The 24104-nt window shown below is 37.6% G+C and overlaps 1 protein-coding gene and 1 non-coding gene across 2 annotated transcripts in view; one reads left to right on the top strand and one right to left on the bottom strand.

The window, feature by feature from the left end:
- Positions 1-7122: 7122 nt before the first annotated feature.
- Positions 7123-24104, bottom strand: part of LOC124622658 (guanine nucleotide exchange factor DBS-like) — a 199165-nt gene continuing 182183 nt past the window's right edge. The window contains exons 20-21 of the mRNA XM_047148453.1: positions 17793-17919; positions 7123-7496 (exon numbers count right to left, since the gene is read on the bottom strand). Of these exons, the coding sequence (XP_047004409.1) occupies positions 7369-7496; positions 17793-17919 (255 nt within the window). The 3' untranslated portion in view covers positions 7123-7368. The remainder of the gene's footprint in view (positions 7497-17792; positions 17920-24104) is intronic.
- Positions 20669-20743, top strand: Trnat-ugu. Its single transcript has one exon. It is a non-coding gene; the product is annotated as a tRNA-Thr (tRNA).

The following is a 24104-nucleotide window of genomic DNA, read 5'->3' as shown; positions in this document are numbered from 1 at the left end:
AAATAAAAGTTTTTTTGAGAGAATCACGATAACAATATTTTATACACAGCACAACTTACACTAAAAATTTCAAGGTGTATTTAATGCATAAGAAATAAAGGGAAAACAACATTATGTTACTGGAAAAGACACTGTTACATTGATGAAGCATATCGGACATGCACAACAAATACTGATGGTCGCTTTTACAAATCAAACATTTGTATATTACGAGGAACAATTATGTAGTTAATGCAAATGTGCCAACAATGCAGATCATCTATTAAGATTTCCCAATATCAATAATATAGAGCACAAATGTCGGAACATCACTTTTATTTATTATGTTGACACACTAAATATGAGCACAAAAAAAGAAATACCTATGCTCCAAAAATATATCTGAAAAATTATACCTACAGACTGGATAGTCATCTTTGTAAATGGCCATTTTACTAGAATTTTTTTGTCTCAAGTTTTATACCTTGAGTTCCCTAAGTTGTGTTTCACTGAATATTATTTACTTCCTAAGAAAATAATTATACTTTGCTCCCATCGTACTATACTGTTACAAGGACAATGCAAAATGACATGATCACTGTTTAATAATATGAGCACTCTATACATTTTACTGTGGACTAGATTGGTGAACACATAAAATAAAGATAAAATAAAACTAATGTCATGTGCAGTAATATACTGAAAGGTGTTAGAATAAATTGATTGTATCAATAATGCAAGAGGGTGATGCCTCATGAAAAATAAGGCTACCAATAAATCAAGCAAAGCAATACATTCCTAAGGCATGAAAATTATAAAAATTGAAAGGAAATGACAATTTCAATACAATTGTGAACAAACAGTAAATTGAATGAGCTTTTATTTAATTGTTGTGGCACTAGCAGTATAATATCAGCTATTGGCAGGAATTTCTGAGCATGCCAGGATACATTTTCCATATTTATTTATTTCTAATGAAATGAAATTAAAACCAAGCAGAGAAATAACTTGTTAGTTTTCAACAGCCCCCTTCCATACTTTCTTGTAGACTCTGATCATCAAAGAAATAATGAGATGTAGAAAAAAAGCCCTAAATGTAACTGTTTGTGAGATTTAATAAATAATACAAAATCTGAACACCACAGATAATTTAAGTCAGTAATTTAAAACAGTTTGTTTCATAACAAATTGAACAGATAACTCTTCATAATTTGCTTTTGCAAGTTAAGTTACAGAGTTTCTTTCTTCTGCAAATGTTTTGCAGCCTACTGGTGATCATAACCCAATCAATGTACAGCACCATGTGACTCATGGCTTATCTCTGCATAGATTATGAATTTATATATAACTTACACAGAGTGGCAGTTTCAATGGCTTGTTTATCTTTAATACAAAATACTACTTCATAGTCTTAAGTAACATTCCAGGAGCTGTAGGGCTGTGTACAGTATTATAACTTTACATTAATGTTTTATTTTCTGTTTGTATGAAAAGCATGCTTTCTCATCTTACTTAATGGAAGACAACAATAAAAAAGAATTGCATGTAATTTTGTGGTCAGAAGTACTAAACCTGCATGCCTACAAAAGGTAATAATGGTCCTGAGGTACTGATACTCTAATTTGGTGAAGGTAGACAGACATCTTTGTAAATATATGGGTATGGCAATACAATGGGTGTAGCAGGAGCCACAGAATTCCCCATAGGTAAGAAGTGAACCTGAAGAGGAGGCTGTAATAGTTATATTGACATTATTTCTATCAGATAATCTTGCTGGCATTTCCAGTACACACGTCACTCTCAGAATGAAGTACTTGCTGTGACTATCTTCTTCAACATACAGGGTCCATTTTTTTCCTGTCTTCATTCATGAATTTCATATCAATTATCTGAAAATCATTCACCCAGGCAACATAAGACTGAGAAGCTTGCACTTTAATGAAGTACTTGGGTTCAAATTGAATAAATTCAGATAGAACATGAACCTTAAGTTCATCTAATGGATCATAAATACATGTGGTGAAACGCATGGAAGATGGAGGTCACTATAGCACCACAAGTAGGAATATTTACAAAGTTCTCTTGTACAAGGCAGCATTACTGACGTTAGCATTATTTGTACTTTTCCTTTCGAACCTTATCAACTACAGCAATACTGGTACTTTATTTAATTTACAGAACCATTAAAAAATTCTAAGTTGACGGTGAGTGTTATAAAAGGACTGAATACAGTACAAAATACAATATGTTATCACAAGAAAGCAGTACTGATATCTATAAAGGAATGCTTAGTTGGTAAATGGACATAAAATCCAAGTTCAAATTAACAAATTAAGGGAACTTTGATCTTTAAAGTACATCATTTGTTTATAGTACACATACAGAAGAGGTCATTGACACTGTTATTACTGTTCAAGACACAAATTCGGATTGCTGTATTAAAAGGTAATGAGCTGGAATGTATTACAATGATTTGTTGCCCAAATGGTACAAAAACAGCTTTGTTGAAATTGATTTACAGATAGCGGCATACATTTATGATTATGATGTATTCTTACACATGCACACTTAAAAGTTTTGGTAACTTCAAATAGCACACACAAGCATAACACAAATTTCATCAACTTAACTTTGAATTACTAGTCATAAATACTTATTTAAATACTGATTGTCAATTAAAAATTCACATTCTTAGCATCTTACTTTGGAAATGTTAAATTTGGGTAACAACAACTTTTGAAAAACATGATTTTTCTAATCCTGGTTTGGTACTTTAAATGTGTATAATATACAATTACTGTCTATATTCTCAAGTAATACAATTCAAATGAAAATATCAAGAAATGCATGTGTGCAAAATGTATTGTAGAAAACCTGCAATCAAATTAAAAGGCTTGTTAAGAAAAGGTACAAACTGAAGTAATATGAGTGAAAGAGATGATTACAGTAGTTCTCTTTACTTAGCATTGTTTGAAACTTCAGTATTTGAACTGATTAAGGAATCACATACAATAATAGTATTCCTATCACAACAAAAGCATTTACTTTTTCCATTACCGAACTACTGTTCTATTCAGCTTCTCAATTCATTTCTGGTAGGAATTTTTGCAGTATTTATATTTGTTGGATTGGTCTCCATGACTCATTACACACAACTTAACAATACTTGTTTTGTTCCTTAGCTCAAGAAGAGAATTAAAGAAGAGAAAGGAAAAATAACTGATATGAAATATTATGAGTACAGCAAATGCAGCACCCTAAAATTAACCATAAGCTTGTTCTGTTGAATGACTGAAAGGAAGTACCTGTCTACAAAATATTAATGATTTCTGTAAAGCATGAAACCAAAATGTGTAGATTTTAGAATACCTAAATACAGGAAAGATTTGCAAGGACATGTGTTACAGGAAATGCTCAAAGTCTATGTTAGCCCTAGTAACAACAGCTGCATAGTAATGACAGACACCAAAACCTTATGCCAGGACAACAAGTATTGTAAACACAGCATAAAAGACATTTAGTAGACTCTCTTGTTGGCCTCAAGAAGCAACTGATAGCAATTAATTATAGGTTTCAGACATCACACAAAATAATATAAGACAGATTTTGATACCTACAACAGGTATTTAGGTGCATTGTCACCAACTGAACATTAATGTTGTTTCTCCACTTTACCCATCAAATATGCTCAACACTAATGCAGTTAAATGGGTGACCACTGTATAAACTTCATGTTTATCTGACATCTTACTTAGGCCTATCATTTTGTCTGTTTAAGTGCTAAAAGAGGACAGGGCATGGGAAGCCATGCTCAATTAAAAATAATAATAAATAAATACAGCAACATAATTATGTATAAAGGAGATGGAGGCAGAAGTGAGTGTGTGGGAATAGTTCAATGGTGTCTTTTATGATGAATATAGCAGCAGTTGCCTAGAAACTATGAATTCTGAAAAGACTGCGTGTCAGAAACTAGATGATTATGACAGAGGAGAATGTCCCTCAAGTCACTGCGTTATTGCAACTGCATGGAATAATTACTGAATCACAACCACCACCATCATGATGTAACAACACTGTTTTTAATTTGAAAGACAGAAAAGAAAGTAAATACACATGTACAGCTAGAGATGCATCAGCAGCGCAACGAAGATAGAATTAATGGGTGTTACTGCGTGCTTTATGAACTAATTGATGTTATGCTGGGTGGGGGGTCACATAAGGCAGTTGTCAAATTTCCCAGAGAGCATGTGAGACATTTATTGCTACTCACAGTGGGGGATCAGTGTTCATCATGAATAGTACTCATCTAGTGACTGAGCACCAACTCAAACTTTAGTTCATAGTGAACTCTTAAGTTAAGGAAGGAGATTCCAAAGCTACAGCTGCGTGACTGTAATAATGCTTTTTGCTTCAGAACTGCATTTCATGGATGTTCATCATGGAGTGATTTTAGAAACTGTTAATGGTATTCCATGTGGGAGAAATTCACAGTGAGTACCTGGGAAATAATCTTGGTTCAAGAATTGTGGCTTTCTGATGTGGAGCTCTGAGTTTAAGTGCTTATTCTTGTGGTCTCTTTCCCCAGCCAGTAATATTTCTTTCTATGTTGTATTCTGAAGCTTTGGTCTCCCATCAAGTAGAACCTTGGAAGTTATCAAGATAGAAAAGACAGCTCCCAAACTAAGAAGTTCTCTACAGGAATCAACATGTACTGAAAAAACAGATATGAAAAGCAAGAGAGAGATTTTCAGCAATGACTGTATACGGCAGGAAGAGCCCAGAGTAGTTGATTGTCTGACTTGAAATTAATCCCACAGATAACCAAATTTAATAATGCCATGTCAACATAACAAACATCAAATGACTCGATGGTGACATTTAAGTTGTCACTGTTAGACGAATTATGTTTTCATGACTTGGGAATAATACAATATTACGACGAGAGAAAGTGCTGCACCTGAGAAAGGTGTTGAACTGCAGAACAGATTTGAGCTTGTAAATGTTGGCAGGGCTGATCATATCAAAATGTTCTGCATAATTAATTTTAGTAAATACGAATTTAGCAGTTCCTAAAACAATGACCTCTGCATTTTAGAATCAAAGAAAAAAATACTCAATTTTCTCTGCAAGACTAGGTAGCAAATGGTTTACAAACAGGGTGCCACCACCAAGTAAGCTGAAGTAACATGTATCCTCAAATACTTTTTTACTGAATTTACCCCAACTGAACAGGCCACTGGTAAATTCCAGCACCTTGCTGCAGGTTAAACACGTTCATTTAATTTTTCAGACTGTACAAGAAGACACTATTATATAAAATAATCAGTAAGGATTTTTCACTGAACCTCTGAGTAATACTAGACAGCAAGATCTCAACTACAAAGTTAGGTATGAAGTTGACACAGTAAGGAAATAACCAGGTATTTTCAGCTGTTTAATGTTCAAAGTAGATTCACAGAAACACTACAAGTAGTTCTAAATAGAATAATCACATACAGTCTCTTCACAGAAATAGGACAGCCTGTTAACTCAGGTGACTAGAAACAAAAAACAAGGAAACCCAGGTTGGTGCCTCAAGTGTGGTACAAATTTACATGTTAATTAATGAAAATTCTGTAAAAGACCACATTAAAATCAAGTATAACACAAGAAGACATGATACCTGTTTTGACTAGGCAATTTAGCATGTAACACATTAAGAGTTCATCATTCAGTATATAATTCTGTATTAATAAGTTTGCAGAGTCTCCCAACAGTTCCTTGAGGGTGATTTAGAAATCAGTTCTTTTACTTAGCAAAAGCCTTTGAAAATAAACTTTAAGAAAGTACTGGCTTTTCTCAACAAACGCACACAATTTTTCTGAGATAAATGCATAAAAATGAATTTTTTTTAGGACCTAGAAACGTTAAATTATTAGATACTAAACTCTTATGTCCTCCACAGTGTAGAAGCTGAAAGAAGAAAGTAAGAGAAGGAAGTAAGAGAAGGAAAGTAAGAAAGTAAGAATTTTACATGATGTACAACAATTTCTTGCTCCAGATAGCATTCTTCACTGGATATGGCGGCAATAGAGGTATAATTAGACTATTTGTGTTTCATTGAAAAGATACTGGACATAAATCTTGCTGTTCATTATATGGGCAACACTAAAAATGGAACAGAGGCTCTTATGTAACTTCTATGGAATTCAATAGCATCTACTGTAATCATCCCGGCATCACCATTTACACATTTGTGAATAAATGACACAAACACTTGCTTATCAAATGAGAAACATCTTCATTGGTACTATAAATTTATATATAAATTATGAAATATAATAAGGGATGGTAGGCTGTACTGGTATATTAACTGCTGTATTAATGACTTAGTAAAATCACATTACATTTTATATAGAGGAATCAGTTCACCATTTTGATGAATATGTTAGTGCTCTGTGTGTGTGATAATGTATATGCTCTATGTACATCTCCTTGTAATGGCATATATATTTTTACACGGAACATTTCCACATACGCACCAAAATTAAGCTTGCACAATTCATACCCATAGTCATTCAAGCATCCCCATCTCTCTCTCTCTCTCTCTCTCTCTCTCTCTCACACACACACACACACACACACACACACACACACACACTCACACACCTTAATAAATACAATGAAAGCCAAAATTTTATAAAATTTGGCAAGATTCTTTAACTGTACAGAAATATTTTAATTTCTGAGCCATAACTACTTCCCACATTATCTTTAATAACAACATGTAACAAACAAACTGTTTAACCACTAGCAACAGGTGAACAGCAAAACAGCAAACAGTTTGTAAAACAACTGCCTGTATCTGTTTTCCATAAAAATAAGTTCAAATGTTCATTTAACAGTATGGAATGTATCCTTTAAACCCTGACTGCAAATATTAACAGAATATAAATTTTGCACATATCTTGCATATAAAATTTTACAAAACACTTTTTGGTGTCCTTGACATTTGTGCACAGGACTAGAATTGTTCCTGACATATGACTATCAAATAATTAAATGTTTCTTAAAAATGTTTATCTATTTTAATTATATACACTTACACACTAGTTAACAATTAAAGTTACAGCAAATTATGACCTGCACCTTATTCCGGCAACAAAATCTGTCAGTTTTACAGGAACTCTGATCGAGTACAGAAATGTTTGCTTGCCTTGAATACTAAATCATAATAACCATCAAAAATGTCAAAAAGTTTGGATACAAATTTCTTCATTTTTAAGTACACTTAATCACCATGCAAGCTAAATCCTTTTGCTTATTTTCTTCATGAAGGCAACAAGGAACCTGCTGTAACTTTAAGTGGAATGGTGGTAGCAGATGCATGTAAAAGAATTTCCATCATTATTCCATTGGAGGATTTACTGCTGATCTTCCACTCTCTCGACCACTAAGAGACTGAGAATTTCGGGAAGATTTTCTACCTAGTGGGTCTAAATAGGCAGAAGGAGCCCATCCTTCCAGTTGTGATGCTGCAAGCAAAACAGAATGGAACATCAGATAATGACAAATACACATGTATTATTGTACTGGTATCAAAACAGTATTTCACACAAACTTCCAGCTGTCACTTTCTTTTCTTATAGTGGACTTAGGTTTCTGAGAACTCCATCTCGTGGCATGTAAAATCATAAAACATGATTACATTATTTTAACAATAAAAGCCCTAAATATGCTCTGGAAACAAAGTGGTAATCAGTACACCGAACAGCTATCTAGTAGGTGGTGCATATATCTTTTATCACACATATCAATTAATCACATAAGTAATTTGTTTGCCAAATATGAGTATGCTGATAGAGAAATTAGCTTTGAGAAAAGAAAAAGAATATGAAATTTAACTTTGTGCCTTGAGAGGTTGCTAAAGGATGGGTGGGAATGACACACATGGTACAAATTATTCTTAAAATGAGTCAATGGATTGATTTTGAAGAAGCAATTTAAGTAACATTGAGGTATGTGATGGAGTAGGCAAGCTCTGGTAGCACGTAAATACTGAATACTGTTCGATTAAAGGAGACTACTCTGAAAAGTGGAAGCACTGAGTCACCGATGGGTACACACAAAAAGAAAGGAAACCTGGCTAGCTTTTGGTGTAATACTATTTCGAACTAGAGCCACACACACACACACACACACACACACACACACACACACACACACACACACTTATCTACATGGTGACAGCTGAACACACAGTGCCACCACTGCTGGCTGCATTTCAGTAGATGGACTATGTTGTGGTGGGGTTATGTCAGATGGGATTAGCAGAGGGGGAGACAGTTGGGATGCAGGAAGAGGGATTAGGGGTGGGTGGCTATTGGTTCAGAGGGAGGCAGCCAGTTTGCTGGCTAACAATGTGACGCGGAGGAATGGCAGGCTCATGGGTGATGCATGTGATTGTCAGAGCCAGTGGGAAGCAGCACACACTTAAAGTGATGTGAAGATGTGAACTGGGAGGGAGCAAAAGGATGGGGAAGGGGCAACTGTTGAGTGTAGGGTGTGGGGACAGTGGGTTGCCGGAGATTGAGGCCAGGACGATTATGGGAGAGAAGTACATGTTGCAAGGATAACACCCATCTGCGTTGTTCAGAGAAGGTGCTGGAGGATGGAAGGATCCAGATGGTCAGGTTGTGAGGCAGCCAGTGAAACTGAGCATGTTACGCTCAGCTTGATATTGGGCCACCAGGTAGTCATCCCTATTCTTGGCAACAGTTGGTGATTCCCATTCATCCTGGTGGACAGCTGGCTGGTAGTCGTACTGACATAAAAACCTGTGCAGTGTTTACAGAATTCTTGGTATATGATATGGCTGATTTCACAGGAGGCCCAGAATCAGATACAGTAGGACAAGCCTGTGACAGGAGTGGAGTATGTAATATTATTGGATTTCAGCTACTTTGCATGTGAGATATTAATCATTAAAGAAAAGGACAGCCAATGAGCTGTAGTTCGTAAAGATGCTAAGCATCACAGCGCAAGAGTAAAGAGATGAAATATTTATTTATTTATTTTTTATGTGTGCCCATACCAAGATGCGCGTCCAGCGTTTAATTACTCTAAACAAACACTATGACCCACTGGGCTCAGATATTTAAAACTCATTGCCGCAGCACTTGATAGCAAGAAGCTGCAAAACAGAAGAAAGAACAATCTATCTTTTGTCAAGAAATATTAGAGAGACTTCATTATCCCTTGAATTTTTGGTCGCCGACATGTTAAGACGTAATGCATAGCATTGCTACAAATTGTATTTTTATTTTGTGTAAAAACTATGTGAAACGACGAACAAACATTTCGGTAATTTGGGGAGTGAATAAAATGTACTTACGCACATGCAAGGACATTTAATTTTAAGAAGGAATGGACTGACAAAGCAGCGATTATTGGAATGTGCCATCCACAAAATAAATATCAGATGTAAGTCATGCATTTATTGTGTATTTGTCAATGTTTAGAAGTTTAATGCCAATTTGTTCAAAATATATTAATATATTACAATATAGTAATTTTGTTCTTATTCTTTTCTTTCACTAACCAAAAATGATGTTCTAATGGTACATGAGCTTTGTTACAGGTTTGCTCTTTATTGTGGTGTCTCGATTGTATTTGGGAGACCACTAAAGTGTTCAAATTCTGATCTGTTAATCTTTCTCTTAAGAAATTCCACTAATTTGCTTTCATTTCCATTTTTATATTCAAATAGGTCCCTTAGGTATTTTCATCGAGGATTCTGTTGCATGAAGGCAATCTGGGTCAACAATCCCATATGTCTCCTGAACACAATTGAGAACTGACGCATCGGTGATTAATTAATAATCTCTCTCTCTTTTAAACCCTTTGTCAATCCTTCATAGCACCCAGACCCTGCCTAGCTGACCTTTTCAATGTATGATATCATCTGAAACTTCCTCCCAGCACCACAAAATACAGAACCCAAGCAAGCCCAAGACACTTTCGTTAACCTTTCCACCAAAAACCTCAGTCCACAGAAGTTTCAGTCCTACCCAAAGGCCTCATCTTCAGCCTCACATTTAAGTACAACCAGGCTGGACTTGTCAAAGACCTACTCTCCTGCTCCACAGTGGAAACACTTCTTTGCCACCAGTCACAACAACCAAAGCCAGCTTAGTCCCAACAATGCCTCTTTCAGTTCATACCACCATGCAACCATGGTCCCCCCCCCCCCCCCCGCCCCCCCCAAGCTAACTGCACCATTGTCATCTTCCCTAAATTCCATACCTCCAACTCTTTGCCTCACCATCCTTCCCCAAGTCCTTTCCTAAGAACACTAACCTTCCAGCAAAAGAAAGGACAGTTATACACAACCTGAAAACAGATCCTGACCTAATCATCCTCCCTCAAGACAAAGACTCCATCAGTGTCACGACAACTAAAGTGCATGTCATTTATGACGGCGGCTGAGTTTAGGTTCATTCTGCGCATCTGACGTCAAAAAACACAGTCAGCCAATGAACAGAGAACGACGTTGCCAGAGCTCGACTGCAGTGCAGAGCACGGACAAGTGTCTTCAGTTTTAGAAACATTCAGTCATAAATAAAGTAATTGAACAAAAGCAATGTCTTGATAGCAGACTTTCTTTTATAGAAAGTTTGGAAAAAAGCATTCTTTATACAATTGTTTCATATTCTATTAATTAATTAAACCAAACAAGCAATAAGCCTCCTAATTCATGTGATAGCAAGGAAAGGTGTTTGTATCATTCTCACTAACTGCTTTTTCGCAATAAAGAACAGCGGTAATTGTTTATTTCTTATTGTACTTCGACGAAATGTGAGTAATTCATAATCATACCAACAGTGTTTGTCGGTATTTTGCATGATATATTAAAGTCCTCCGGGAGATATTTTGCATGACGAGCTGCGTTAGCGTAATGGTTCTGAGGGCAAACCTTGATCGATGCTTAATATTTTCTTTATTTAAAAACAATATGAATTTTATTCATTTGACTGTAATTTTTTGAAATTTCTAGTGGCAACTAAAATGGACCATACGGAAAGTATACGCTATGAACTTTTACCTCTGCAAAATTTCGTGCATTGGTTTACTACATCTAATGCTTCATAATAACTGCGTTGAACATTGAAACAAAATTAAGTCATTTATGGGGGGAAGGTATCAGTCAAGAAGATGTGTAAAAATCAAATTTTTGGGCCAAATAGTTTTTGTGAAATCGAATGATAAAGTGTGTCAAAGCAGTCGAAACACCATGTGTCTGCACAGGCGAGCAATGCAATCATGACAAAATCGCGCACATCGCGGAATGCGGGGAGCACGTCTCTGTAGCAGCGAAAGGGTTAATGCGGCCATGATGGCTTTACTTCATAAACTGCGCGCTCCCCCCTAAATGTAAGTTTGCGAACTATACTATGACGCTGCTTCTCTTGGCACGTACAACTGGCAACGCAGCAATCTCCCGCGTCTGGGCGGGCATGCGCGAACCGCCAAGATAAAAGAATTGAACTATAGCAGTGACTTTCTGATGGAAGATCTCCGCGAAGTGTCCGACTTCTCCACTGACAGCGGCCCCATCCCAGAAGTCCAACATAACCTACAATCGCTACCGAAATCCACAGATCCCCAAGTCTATCTCCCTCCTCACCCCAACAACACCCCACACATCCAAAGTATGCATGATCTCCAAAATCCACAAACCCAACAATCCTAGACACCCCATTGTGGCAGACTATTGTGCTCCCACTGAAAGAATTTCCACTCTCATTGGGAAACACCTCCAAACAATTGCCTAAAACGTAGCCTCCCACATCAAAGATATTAACCTCTTCCTTCACTGACTCTCCACTGTCCCCACACCCCTTTATCTCCTGTATTGCTACTCCTCACTGTTGATGCCATCTTCCAATACACTCACACCCATGGCCTTGCTGATATTGAACACTAACCTCTCTGAACATTCTTCAGACTTTAAACCCACCAGCTCATTCTTTATGTGAGGTGTAATCAAAAAACAAGAGGAATATTTTTTTCTTAAGGAATCTTAATTCATCAACATCAACTTTGTCCCTCTCAAAGTAAACCTCTCAGATATAATACTCTTGTGCCAGCACTTGTTCCAATCTTGGAAGCACTTCTGGCACCCACTTTTCATTGTAGTGTTCAACATCTTTGGGAATTCTGTTTTTATTGCATCAGTGATGGCAAAATGACTTCTTTTCATGGTTCTCTGCAGCCTCAGAAATAAAAAGAAGTCACAGGGTGCCACACCCAACAAATACAGTGACTGAGACAACGTAACATGTTTGTTTTTTGCCAAGAAATCGTGAATAAGCATTGAGGAATCAGCAGGAGTATTATCATGATCCAACTACCAAAAGTGGTTTTGCCACAATTCTGGTCATTTTCTTTGAATTGATTCATACGAATGTGCTTAACTTCCAGGTAGTATTCCTTATTCACCAAACGACTGCAGAGCAGGAGCATATGATGCACTATCCCACTGAATTAAAGAAAATAGTGAGAAGAACCTTCACATGCAATTAAACTTGTCGAATTTTTTTTTGTCTTGGCCTTTCAGGCAGTTTACATTGGGATGATTGGGCCTTGGTTTCAATGTTGTACCCATCTACCCATGTTTCGTCATCTTCTTTAGATGTTCTGGATCACTGTTGACTTCATTCAGCAATTCCTGAGCGATGGCTATGTGATGGTCAAAATTCAACAATTTTGGACCAAATTTTGCTGCTACATGTCAAACGCATAAAATATCTGAAAAATTGGTTGGCGTGAGCCAAAGGGATATGCCAATATCACCAGCAACATCCCTGATGGTGATATGGCGATTTTAAAGAGCCATTTTCTTTAGTTCTTCCACATTGTCATGAAGTATGTTACATGAAAACTCACCGAGCACTCTAAAAAACATGTATAATCTTTTCAAATGTCAACAATAAACTAATTATTCAAAACAGCTAATATACAAACATACATCAGGAACATGTGTACCAACCAAATAAAAAATATCAGATGTACAAAGCTCGTGAAATTAAAAAATTCCTGTTACTGTTTGATAGCACTTTGTACACCCTACCAACTATATCCTGACTCACAACCACTTTTCCTTAGAAGGAAACAAATCTGTGGCCAGCCATGGGTGCCTACATGGCATTCTTCACTCTCTGATGCCAACCTGAAATGAGGAACATCCCGCTAAAGATCCATCCCACTCCTCCTAAAGTGGCGTTCCATCATCCATCCAACCTATGTAACATTCTAGTCCATTCCTGTGCCCCACTCACTCCCAAACTCTTGCCACAGGGATCATATCTCTGAAGTAGACCAAGATGCAAGACCTGCCCAATCCACCTACCCAGCAGTTACTACTCCAGTCCTGCCACAGGCTTATTCTACCTCCATCACCTGTGAAAGCAGCCATGTCATATACCAGCTTTGCTGCAAAAACTTCACAGATTTTGTACGTTAATATGGTCCACCAGGATGAATAGTCACTGCCAAACTGTTGCCAAGAACAAAGTTAACCACCTGGAGGCACAACATCCAGCTGAGCATATCATGCCCAAATTCACAACCTGGTTCATCTGGATTTCTGCCTCTACCAGCAGCTTCTATGAACTATGCAGATGGAAGCTATCACTGCAACAAATCCTTGACTCCCGTAATCTGTAGCCCACTGTTCCCACATCCTAAACCCAACAGTTATACTCTTCATACCTTCTGTTGCCCCATCATCACCTGCAGTGTGCGCCACTCCCCACTGGTTCCAATAACTGCTGTATCAACACACCCCACCCAACACTACTGCCACCTCAACTGGCAGTGTGTTGTGTGGGTATGGGCTCACAAGCATGTGCATGCACTCACACACCTGTCAGTAACTCAATGCTTCTGGTTTTTGGTGAATGGTTTCTTTTAATCCAAAAGTATTTACAACAATAAAATATTTTACTCTGGGAGAACCACCATATCCAAGAAACAAATCATCTCCTCTTCAAAACTAATTACAAAGATATTAAGAAAAGTCATGGTAAGTTCAATAATCGACACTGTTCATCGAAGATCACCATATAAACTCTAAAAACAGTACCACTAATTTAATGGAGCTGACCACTTAAAACAAAAGTGAAAAATATAACTTGAACATGGCCAGATCAGTTAATATAATAATCAAGAACATTTCTACATGTCCTAACAGTCAGTCACAAATTTGTGCTAAATTCAGTTAACTGGTGTAAGGAGTTGGGTACAGTTTATCATCTTCTCACCATCGATCCCATCACAGATTACATTCACTTCAGGAATAAACTGTGCATTTTACACATAGCATGAAGCAATGGTTCCAAAAATAGAAATATAAAGAAAACACTTTACATCAGTAGACCGAACATGAGCAGCAAACAGAAAGATGCAGAATTTCACGTAATAGGAGGAGAGATTAAGTGTGATGACTTCCCACAATTTCCGAGATAGTTAAACTACAACCAGTGAGTAGCTTATACGGAAGTTGCGTAATCTTTTGCTATTATGCTCACAGTGCTCTATTAGGTCATAAAATCATACATAAAATTTATGTGAAAATGAAATTTGTTTCAGGAGCTTGGCAACAGATGCTATGAGGATTGCCTTTTAAGTTTTTACAAATGACCGCTAGACAGTGCTGAGGTTTTATTATTTGTCATATATTGTTCTTAACAATGGTAATTCAGAAATTGGGAAGTTATTTGTTTAGACAGCATTTAAAGAATCAGTGTTGTGAAACAATGGAAAATTCACATGAAGGTATTTACTGAGCTATGTTTTTATGATTTTTGTAATGGCCTAAATCAACGACGACATCTCGGAACACTTTGTTTAGCTTTTGATAACCAATCACTTTCAGAAAAGGGTGTTTATTGGTCTGCAGAATTTGCGGTTGTGCTTCAGCCAGTGATGAATTTCATGATGGTCAACCAAAGTCATACATCACTTCAAAAAATATCGATGCTGCCCAACGACAGGAGAAGAGACTTGTGACTTGCCGTGAGAGGGCGGCATCTGTGGACATGTTGAAGGCTGTGGTACATTCGATTTCGCTTGAAGATGTAGGTGTGAAAGAGACCTGTCTATAGTGACGTTCACACAATTTGAGCAAAGCCCAAAAACAGGCTCACATCAACTAATGTGAGGAAATGCAGAATTGACATACAACATTATTACAGGAGGCAAAAATTGTACATATTTGTACACTTCGTTCTCTGACGAGTCAGACTAGGTCAGTAACTAAGCTACAATCAACTGTTTGGATGTTCCAAGATGAATCAAAATCAACGAAAGTGGTATGTTCCACAGCACTTTCATGAAAAAAAAAATTGCTTGTTGCTTTGGATACTCTCTTCACGTCACAACCACTGCTTTAGGGGAGTGAAGAATAACTGATGGTGAATGGTTTACAATAATTTGTTTGCCACAAGTTATCAATGAAATTAGTAATGAAAATGTCGCGTCATTCTTATTCCTAAAGAAATCTGTCATGTAACATGACATACAGTTGATTATTTGACAGAGAAAAATATCTAATTAATACTTCATTGCCTATTTCACCCTGTTTATTGCCTGAAACATATTTTATTCCCTAATGTCAAGCAAAATATTCTTAGACAGTATATTCATCACATGAGAAAGCTACTGAATCCTTTCAGAACCATGTTTTGTACTAGAATATGAGAGGAGAAAACGTTTCTAGGATTGTTTTGAATACGAGGAAAACAGTTTAAATTTCAAAGATGAATGTAATGAGAAACAATAAAATGGATGGCATGAAAAGGGATATTTTCCCCCCTTGTTTTTGTAAAAATTTGAAAGGTAGCATTCACACTGTAGAAAATGTATTTTATATTCAGAGAATGAGTGAGGATGACGCAAATCAAGAATTAGCGCATTCACATTTGGTGCAGTGGTCACTGCTAATATCTTTCAGGAGGATTTTTTTTCAGTCAGATACTTGCCCATGAACAAGGGAGTTCATGTTTAATGCACTGCATACAAATAAATTTGTAAATATACTTTCAGGAGGTCAAAATCAGGAGTCTGTAACTGGTGACAAAATACAGCTCTACCAGAATGACCCAAAATTGAAGATAAGTCATGGATGTGTATCTTTTCTAATAATGCACTTTATGATAAAATTTGATAGTGCTAGGACTGTGGACAAAGTGTGACGTACACTTTCTTTACTGTCAGCAGACATTGCACCACATTCACACTTTAAAAAGGAAAGTCAGTACTGGACCTTAATGACTTCACTGTGGATACAGGGTGTTACAAAAAGGTACGGCCAAACTTTCAGGAAACATTCCTCACACACAAAGAAAGAAAGAAAATATGTTATGTGGACATGTGTCCGGAAACGCTTACTTTCCATGTTAGAGCTCATTTTATTACTTCTCTTCAAATCACATTAATCATGGAATGGAAACACACAGCAACAGAACGTACCAGCATGACTTCAAACACTTTGTTACAGGAAATGTTCAAAATGTCCTCCGTTAGCGAGGATACATGCATCCACCCTCCGTCACATGGAATCCCTGATGCGCTGATGCAGCCCTGGAGAATGGCGTATTGTATCACAGCCATCCACAATACGACCACAAAGAGTCTCTACATTTGGTACCGGGGTTGCGTAGACAAGAGCTTTCAAATGCCCCCATAAATGAAAGTCAAGTCAAATGCCCCCATAAATGAAAGTCAAGAGGGTTGAGGTCAGGAGAGCGTGGAGGCCATGGAATTGGTCCGCCTCTACCAATCCATCGGTCACCGAATCTGTTGTTGAGAAGCATACGAACACTTCGACTGAAATGTGCAGGATCTCCATCGTGCATGAACCACATGTTGTGTCATACTTGTAAAGGCACATGTTCTAGCAGCACAGGTAGAGTATCCCGTATGAAATCATGGCGGTGAATCGAGGAAGTACAGTACATACTGATGAAACTAAAATGAGCTCTAACATGGAAATTAAGCATTTCCGGACACATGTCCACATAATATCTTTTCTTTATTTGTGTGTGAGTAACATCAGAAAAGAGAACAACCAAGGAAAACTAATAACTGAAACATAAATATTTACACTTTTACATTTCCACAGGCAATCTCAAAAGAAAAGGATTTCAAACTATTAGGTTTTTGATGAAAGCAGTCTCCATATTACCACATAGCCAAATTATTTGAAATACCTAAAATTCAATTACCACTGAAATTAACACTAAACTGCCCCATCAAAGTAATCAATCATATTTGCGAATGACGAACTGCAGCTGCAGTAGTAAGCACTTGGGTGTTTGTGCGGTTGTGTGTGTGAATGTGTGTACTTCCTGACACATGATGACCCAGGGCTCAAAAGCTAGTTAAAATGTCCTGCTGCATGTGTGTATGCATCACACATCACTCTGCTGAAGATGAGTGGTTGCCTTTTCTTTACTTTATGTAATACTCAGTTGACATGATATTGGTTCCATAACAATGTGGTTTTGACTGATTTGAGAAAACATGAACTGAAATGAAATCCAACTAGGCCTTCCACTGGTGATATTTTTTTTTACACTTTTTTTTTTTTACGAATAGAGGAGTGTGCAATTGATGTGGACTTACATGAGCATCAATAAAATGATTCTCTGAATATGTGTTGCAAGAAGCTGGAGATGAGTATCACATTATAACAAGCTGAATAAAAAAATCCAAAGGAAATTAATTTCACCAACACATGAGCAAGCCTTGCTGTGACATCAACAGACCTGATACTCTGATGTACCACCATCCTCCACAGCCAACCTTCAATAATTCAACGGTATCACCTTCATGCATGGAGACTTCACTATGCCCCATTGCACAGTAATCAGCCAGAGCTACATACCTACCTCCCTGTAAAACAAAACCAGTCAGTCAGGTATTGCAGAATGGCCCATTTTAGTTAATCTAAATACAAAATTAGAGTTTTGTCAGTACAGTAAATTATTAATTTGTATGGAAACTACAGGTTGGAATATCAATAATATTAATTCTTAATTAGCACTTAAACCATGCCAGAAACGTCTCAAATCATTAATTTATTGAAAACTTGCAATTCATATCAACAGCTAAACTAGTACAGATGAAAATGTTACACAAGTAACTAGCAGAGGAAAGAAAATAAAGGCAGTGCATAATGTTACATTACAGATGACTCCCATCCACTGTGGCTTTAATTTGTTGACATGAGATATTTTACAACAATTCCTGCAGCACAGTTCTTATGACAATTTTTGAATAATGTATATTTTACTTAATTTTTTATTTCCTAGTCATCACAAAAACAAAGTGTCTACTAGACAGCAAAAACTAACATTTTCCTTACAGCAGACTCAAATTTTGTGCACAAATTTAGCACAAAGTTCTTCTTGATGTACAGAATGTGTATGTGTGTGTGTGTGTGTGTGTGTGTGTATGTGTGTGTGTGTGTGTGTGTGTGTGTGTGTGTGTGAAAAGGGGTGGGTTGGGGGGGGGGGGGAGGCGCACATGTCCCTGGTGTAAGAAAAATGTTAGTTTTCGCCATCCAATAGACAAAAAGGAATGGAATGACAGAATAGAGAGATGAGAACTGTGTGCGTATTTGAATATATATAGACACAAAATTCTCATCCCTGTATTCTGCCATTCCCATTCATTATTTAAGGCTTGTGATGATAGATCGCTAGACTACCTCTTTTTGTGCAAACAGCCACTGGACCTGTGAATGATCTTCACACCACAAACATCTTGAGAGTTCGAGTCTCGATAGTTTGAGTTTCCAATAATACGAGCCCCTCTTTAAAAAAGTTTCAACGATCTACTTTCTTTTTTTTACTGACATAATAAATAATGAAAACATCATTGCAAAAGATAGATAGGGAGAGTACAGCTCAGTGACAAAGCAGACAACAATGCAATCAACACTGACGATTAGCTCGCTGCCTTGTTGCACGAACATCTGTTGTCAGTATGGCACGAAATACCTCGACTGCTGCCGGCTGCTACCGATAAAAACTGGGAAGTTCATACGCTGCTGTAGTTCCCAGTACCTGTACCGTACAGTGTTTTGTGTTGTTTTGTTTGTTGACTGTGTGTTCCGTTGTACACCTTACAAAGATGAGTGCTGTAACAAAAATGAGGAAATTTGTGCCTTCTAAAATTAGAATCACTAAGATGACTTGACAAAGGAGAAACAATAAAAAAACTTGCTCTCAAATATGGTGTCAGTGAAGTTATTGTTGGTGACTGGTGAAGAAACTGACTTAAATTGGAACAGTTTTCTTCACAGAAATGCTCACACAAATCTCTCAGTCGAAGAAGTATAATGAAGTCAGACTTCAAAAAAACAAGTGAGGCATTTTTCATGTGGTTTACCCAACAGAGACAGAAGGGTGCTCCGATTTCTGGCCCAATCTTGCAAGAAAAAGCTTTGTTTTTCAGAAACCAGCGGCAGGAAGGAGATGACAATTTCGCCACTAGTGTGGGCTGGCTCAACAAGTGGAAGAAGAGGTATGGAGTGCGTCAACTAGACGTATGTGGAGAAAAACTCTCTGGTGACACTCAGGCCATTTCAAAATTTATCGTCGAGTTTAAAAAAATCGTAACTGACGACAATTTGTCTAATGAACAAATATATAACTGTGACAAAACTGGGCTAAATTTTAAAATGTTACCAGCGAGAACACTTGCTTCTTGTGAAGAAAAAAGTGCTCCTGGGCACAAAAAAAGCAAAGAGCAGCTCACAGTTATGGCAGCTTCAAATGCAACTAGAAACCACAAACTAAAACTAGTTGTGATTGGGAAGTCTGCCAAGCCAAGAGCATTCAAGAATGTATCCATCTCAGCTCTTCCGGTTGTCTATGCACATCAGAATAACGCCTGAATGAATCAGGAAATCTTCAAGAACTGGTTTTTTAACTCATTTGTACCTGACTGAAAGAATTTTTTAAAATATATATGACGGTAGTATCTGTTCCCGAAAGAACAATTACCATGGATGACCATGCAGCTTTGCTAGAAATGAAATGATAATTAAATGGACACCCTAGCTGCAAACAGGCGTTGATGTACTTCATTGGGGGACATGTTGAAAATGTGTGCCCCGACCGGGACTCGAACCCAGGATCTCCCGCTTACATGGCAGACGCTCTATCCATCTGAGCCACCGCGGGCACAGAGGATAGTGCGTCTGCAGGGACTTATCCCTTGCACGCTCCCCGTGAGATACACATTCCCAACATGTCTACACCACTACATTTGTAGTGCGCCTAATAGTCCCAATGAAGTACATCAACGCCTGTTTGCAGCTAGGGTGTCCATTTAATTATCATTTCATTTCTAGCAAAGCTGCATGGTCATCCACGGTAACTGTTCTTTCGGGAACAGATACTACCGTCATATATAGTTAAAACATGGCTTCCCGGCCATTGACCTTCTTGTGCGAATGCACACGCTATGCCCGAACTTGTACGGGACTTGGTAGATTAATCTGCCACAAGTAATGAGTATGATGGGCAAACATCTATTAGCCGCACTACGAATGTAGTGGTGTGGACATGTTGGGAATGTGTATCTCACGGGGAGCGTGCAAGGGATAAGTCTCTGCAGACGCACTATCCTCTGTGCCCGCGGTGGCTCAGATGGATAGAGCGTCTGCCATGTAAGCGGGAGATCCCGGGTTCGAGTCCCGGTCGGGGCACACATTTTCAACATGTCCCCAATGAAGTACATCAACGCCTGTTTGCAGCTAGGGTGTCCATTTAATTATCATTTCAATTTTTTAAAAGAAAGGGGACTGCCATGCAAAGCAATTTTGTTCATGGATAATGCGTCCTCACATCCAAGTGCAGCAGAACTGCAGTGTGACGGTATCCGTGCCTTGTTTTTCCCACCAAATGTTACCTGTCTCATTCAGCCCATGGATCAGGGCGTTCTGGAATGTCTAAAAAAAAAAAAAAAGTATCGATGGCGATAGCTACAGTCAATCCTGTATTCCGAAGACAACAAAAGCACTGTAGGAGCTTTGAAGCAAGTGACTTTGAAGGACATCATAAACTGGATTAGCGAATCTAGGAGCGAAATAAATTCAGACACAATTTCTAAGTCATGGAGGAAAATTCTACAGGAAAGTATGCCAGACACAGAAACTGAAGAGTTAGCAGATAAGTCGATCATCCACTGTGTAATTTAATCAGAAGATTGCCAGGGTGTGAAGAGGCAGAAGAGGTGGAAGTAGGCGAGTGGTTAAATTCGGACGAACAGTTGGAAGTGACAGACTCTTCTATAATTGACATGGTTAACATTCCATCGCAGTGTGAGAGTGATGAGGATGACGAGGCAGAGGCTGCACTGATGGTTACGCTGCTCTCGAGGCCGCCATATGCTACATGGAACAACAGCCTGAGGCGACACCAACTGACCTACTGCTCCTGAGACGGTGGCGTGACATTGCCGCAAGAAAACATTGCAGCTTCGCCAAACAAAAAGACACTTCACTATTACTTGTCTAAATAAATAATTGTTGTTATTCTGCCAATGCAAATGCATGTGTAAATACTTTTATTTTAATAAAGTTCATATTCTGACCTGTATTACTTACAATGTAATAATATTTCTTTTTCCCATTTAAATTTCGATAGTCCAAGTTTTCGATAGTTCGAGGTGGTTCCGGTCCCAATCTGAAGATAGTTATGGAGGCCAAAAACTGCCTCACCACAATACTAATGAAATGTTGCACTGTACTGAGTACTGCCAGAAAGGAACGAGCAAAGCCCACACAGGTTGAGCCCTAGCCCACACATGGCCTGCACACCTGTCCCACCTGAAGTTTAGCACGCCATGGCCAGCCCTGTTCTACAACCTGATAGAATCCATTCCAGAACGGGCAACAATTTTATCAAGTTTTTGCATATTTAAAGATGAGGCCAATAAATACTGTGTGGAATAAACATTGAGAATAGCTTTATATGAAATTATCTTGCTGTTCAAGCTGCATCATGTCTAAGTTAAAACTTGAAGTTTCAACGATATTCACCATTATCTTCTGACAAAGAAGTTGGTAAATGTATTCAAAAGATCAAGTTTTAACTTGGACATGCTGGCTCTTGAATACCAAGAGAATTTTTTTACATGTATTCTGCAGCTAAAGACTCCCAAAACTACATGAAAAATGACCTGGTGAATGATAAGAGAAAAATCAGACAGATACTACATGAACAGTACAGCAAAATAGTCCCCATATAGGAGTGACAGGTTTCACACTGCAAACAAGAATAGAGATATTGAACTGTTGACAAGTGCTCCTGGTTGCATGAAGCAACTGAATGGCCTGTTTGTTGACAACTGATTTGGGGCAGGCTTTCGAGGTATGATCAAAGAGTAATGGGAATTTTTTAAATTTGCAGGCTTTATACATCTGGTTTTCAAATATTTTTTATCTTGTTGGTACACATTTTCCTGAGGTATGTTTGCATTTTCAACTGTTTTGATATTCAGTTTAGTTTCTACAGTCAAAAAGGTTGTTCATGTTTTGTAGTGCTCAGGAAATTTTTACTTTAAAAAATGGTGGATCAAAGAATTTGCATTAAATTTTGCTTGATAAGTGGAATAAAGTGCAGCAACACATCTGAAATGTTGACTGTGGCTTTTCATGAATCTACTACGCTTAAGACAAGAGTTAATGAGTGGTATAAATGTGACAATGATGGTCTAGAAGATGATGACTGCCCTGGACACCCTAGCATATCAGTTACTTTAAGACAATGTGGAAGAAGTACAGAAAATCGTTCAGAAAAATTGCCGAACCATAATCAGAGTGGTTACTGATGATGTTGGCATTTCCTTTGGCTCATACCATGCAATTTTTTCCAATGTTTTGGGCATTTTATGTGTATCAGAAAAGTTTGCTCTGAAACTGTTGAATTTTGACCAAAATCAACGTCGAGTAACCATTGCTCCGGAATTGCTGAATGAAGTCGAGAATGATCCAGAACTTCTGAAGAATCTTATAACAGGTGATAAAACATTGGTATACGGGTATGACGTCCAAACCAAGGCACAATTGTCCCAATGGAAACTGCCTCAAGAGCCAAGACCGAAAAAAAATCCAAAAGTTTGACCATATGTGAAGGTTCTTCTCACTGTTTTAATCAATTTAAAGGGACAGCACATCATGAGTTCCTGTCTTAGGGTCGTACAACCGATAAGGAATCCTATCTGGAAGTTGTGCACCATTCGTGTTGTAATGGTACCCCCTCCTCGAGCATTGCCCCCCCCCCCCTCCCCCCCTCCTCCTCCTTTGTAGAAATATGTGATAACAAAAGGTATTTTAACTCTTGCATAGGTGAACATTGTTGGCTGTTTCACTGAAAGAATTTCATTTGATTTTGTATACGATGTATTATATTTCAGGCTAAAATGTATAAAAAGAAATTAATTTGTTACAATTGATATGTACAGCTGAAATTAGTCTTCTTTTAGAAATATTTGAAATTATGGAATTTCTGGCATACCTAAAAATTCCTATTATTAATTGCTCAATCTAATGTGAATTATTAAATTTATTTCTGGATTCATTTATAAGATAATAATATAATTTGCTAAAGATTCTACTTTTGTCGAGGAAGCTTGTAACTCTTTTGCTTTCTAAACTCTTTGAAATATTGTTAGTATTGCAGATTGTAAGTAGTAGTAGTGGGCCTGCCTCTGACGGAAACAGATGTGTTTTTATGATTGACACTAACAATGTAATTTTCGGTGTGATAGAAGTGGACATTGTAAAGACTGTGTGATACTGAAAAATATGACAAAGAATAAAATTCAAGAGTAATACAGGCAAATATTCATCAGTTATTTAGTCATCTGGAACCCACTAAGCCAAATTTCAGTCGCAAGAACGTACCCCTAGACGCAGGAACTGCAGCCAGCAACAAGAGAAAATGAAGATAAGTAAACAGTTTTTCTCTTGTAAATCTTATGCCTCTCGAAGCTTTTAAAACTAATGAAGACACTAAGAAAAAATTAATAGTGCTGTATGGGAGGGTAAGATTACGAGTGCGGGC

The sequence above is a fragment of the Schistocerca americana genome, chromosome 1, assembly GCF_021461395.2.
Source record: "Schistocerca americana isolate TAMUIC-IGC-003095 chromosome 1, iqSchAmer2.1, whole genome shotgun sequence".
NCBI lineage: Eukaryota > Metazoa > Arthropoda > Insecta > Orthoptera > Acrididae > Schistocerca > Schistocerca americana.
The sequence above is the reverse complement of the archived record's forward strand: the minus strand, read 5'-3'. Positions and strand labels throughout refer to the sequence as shown.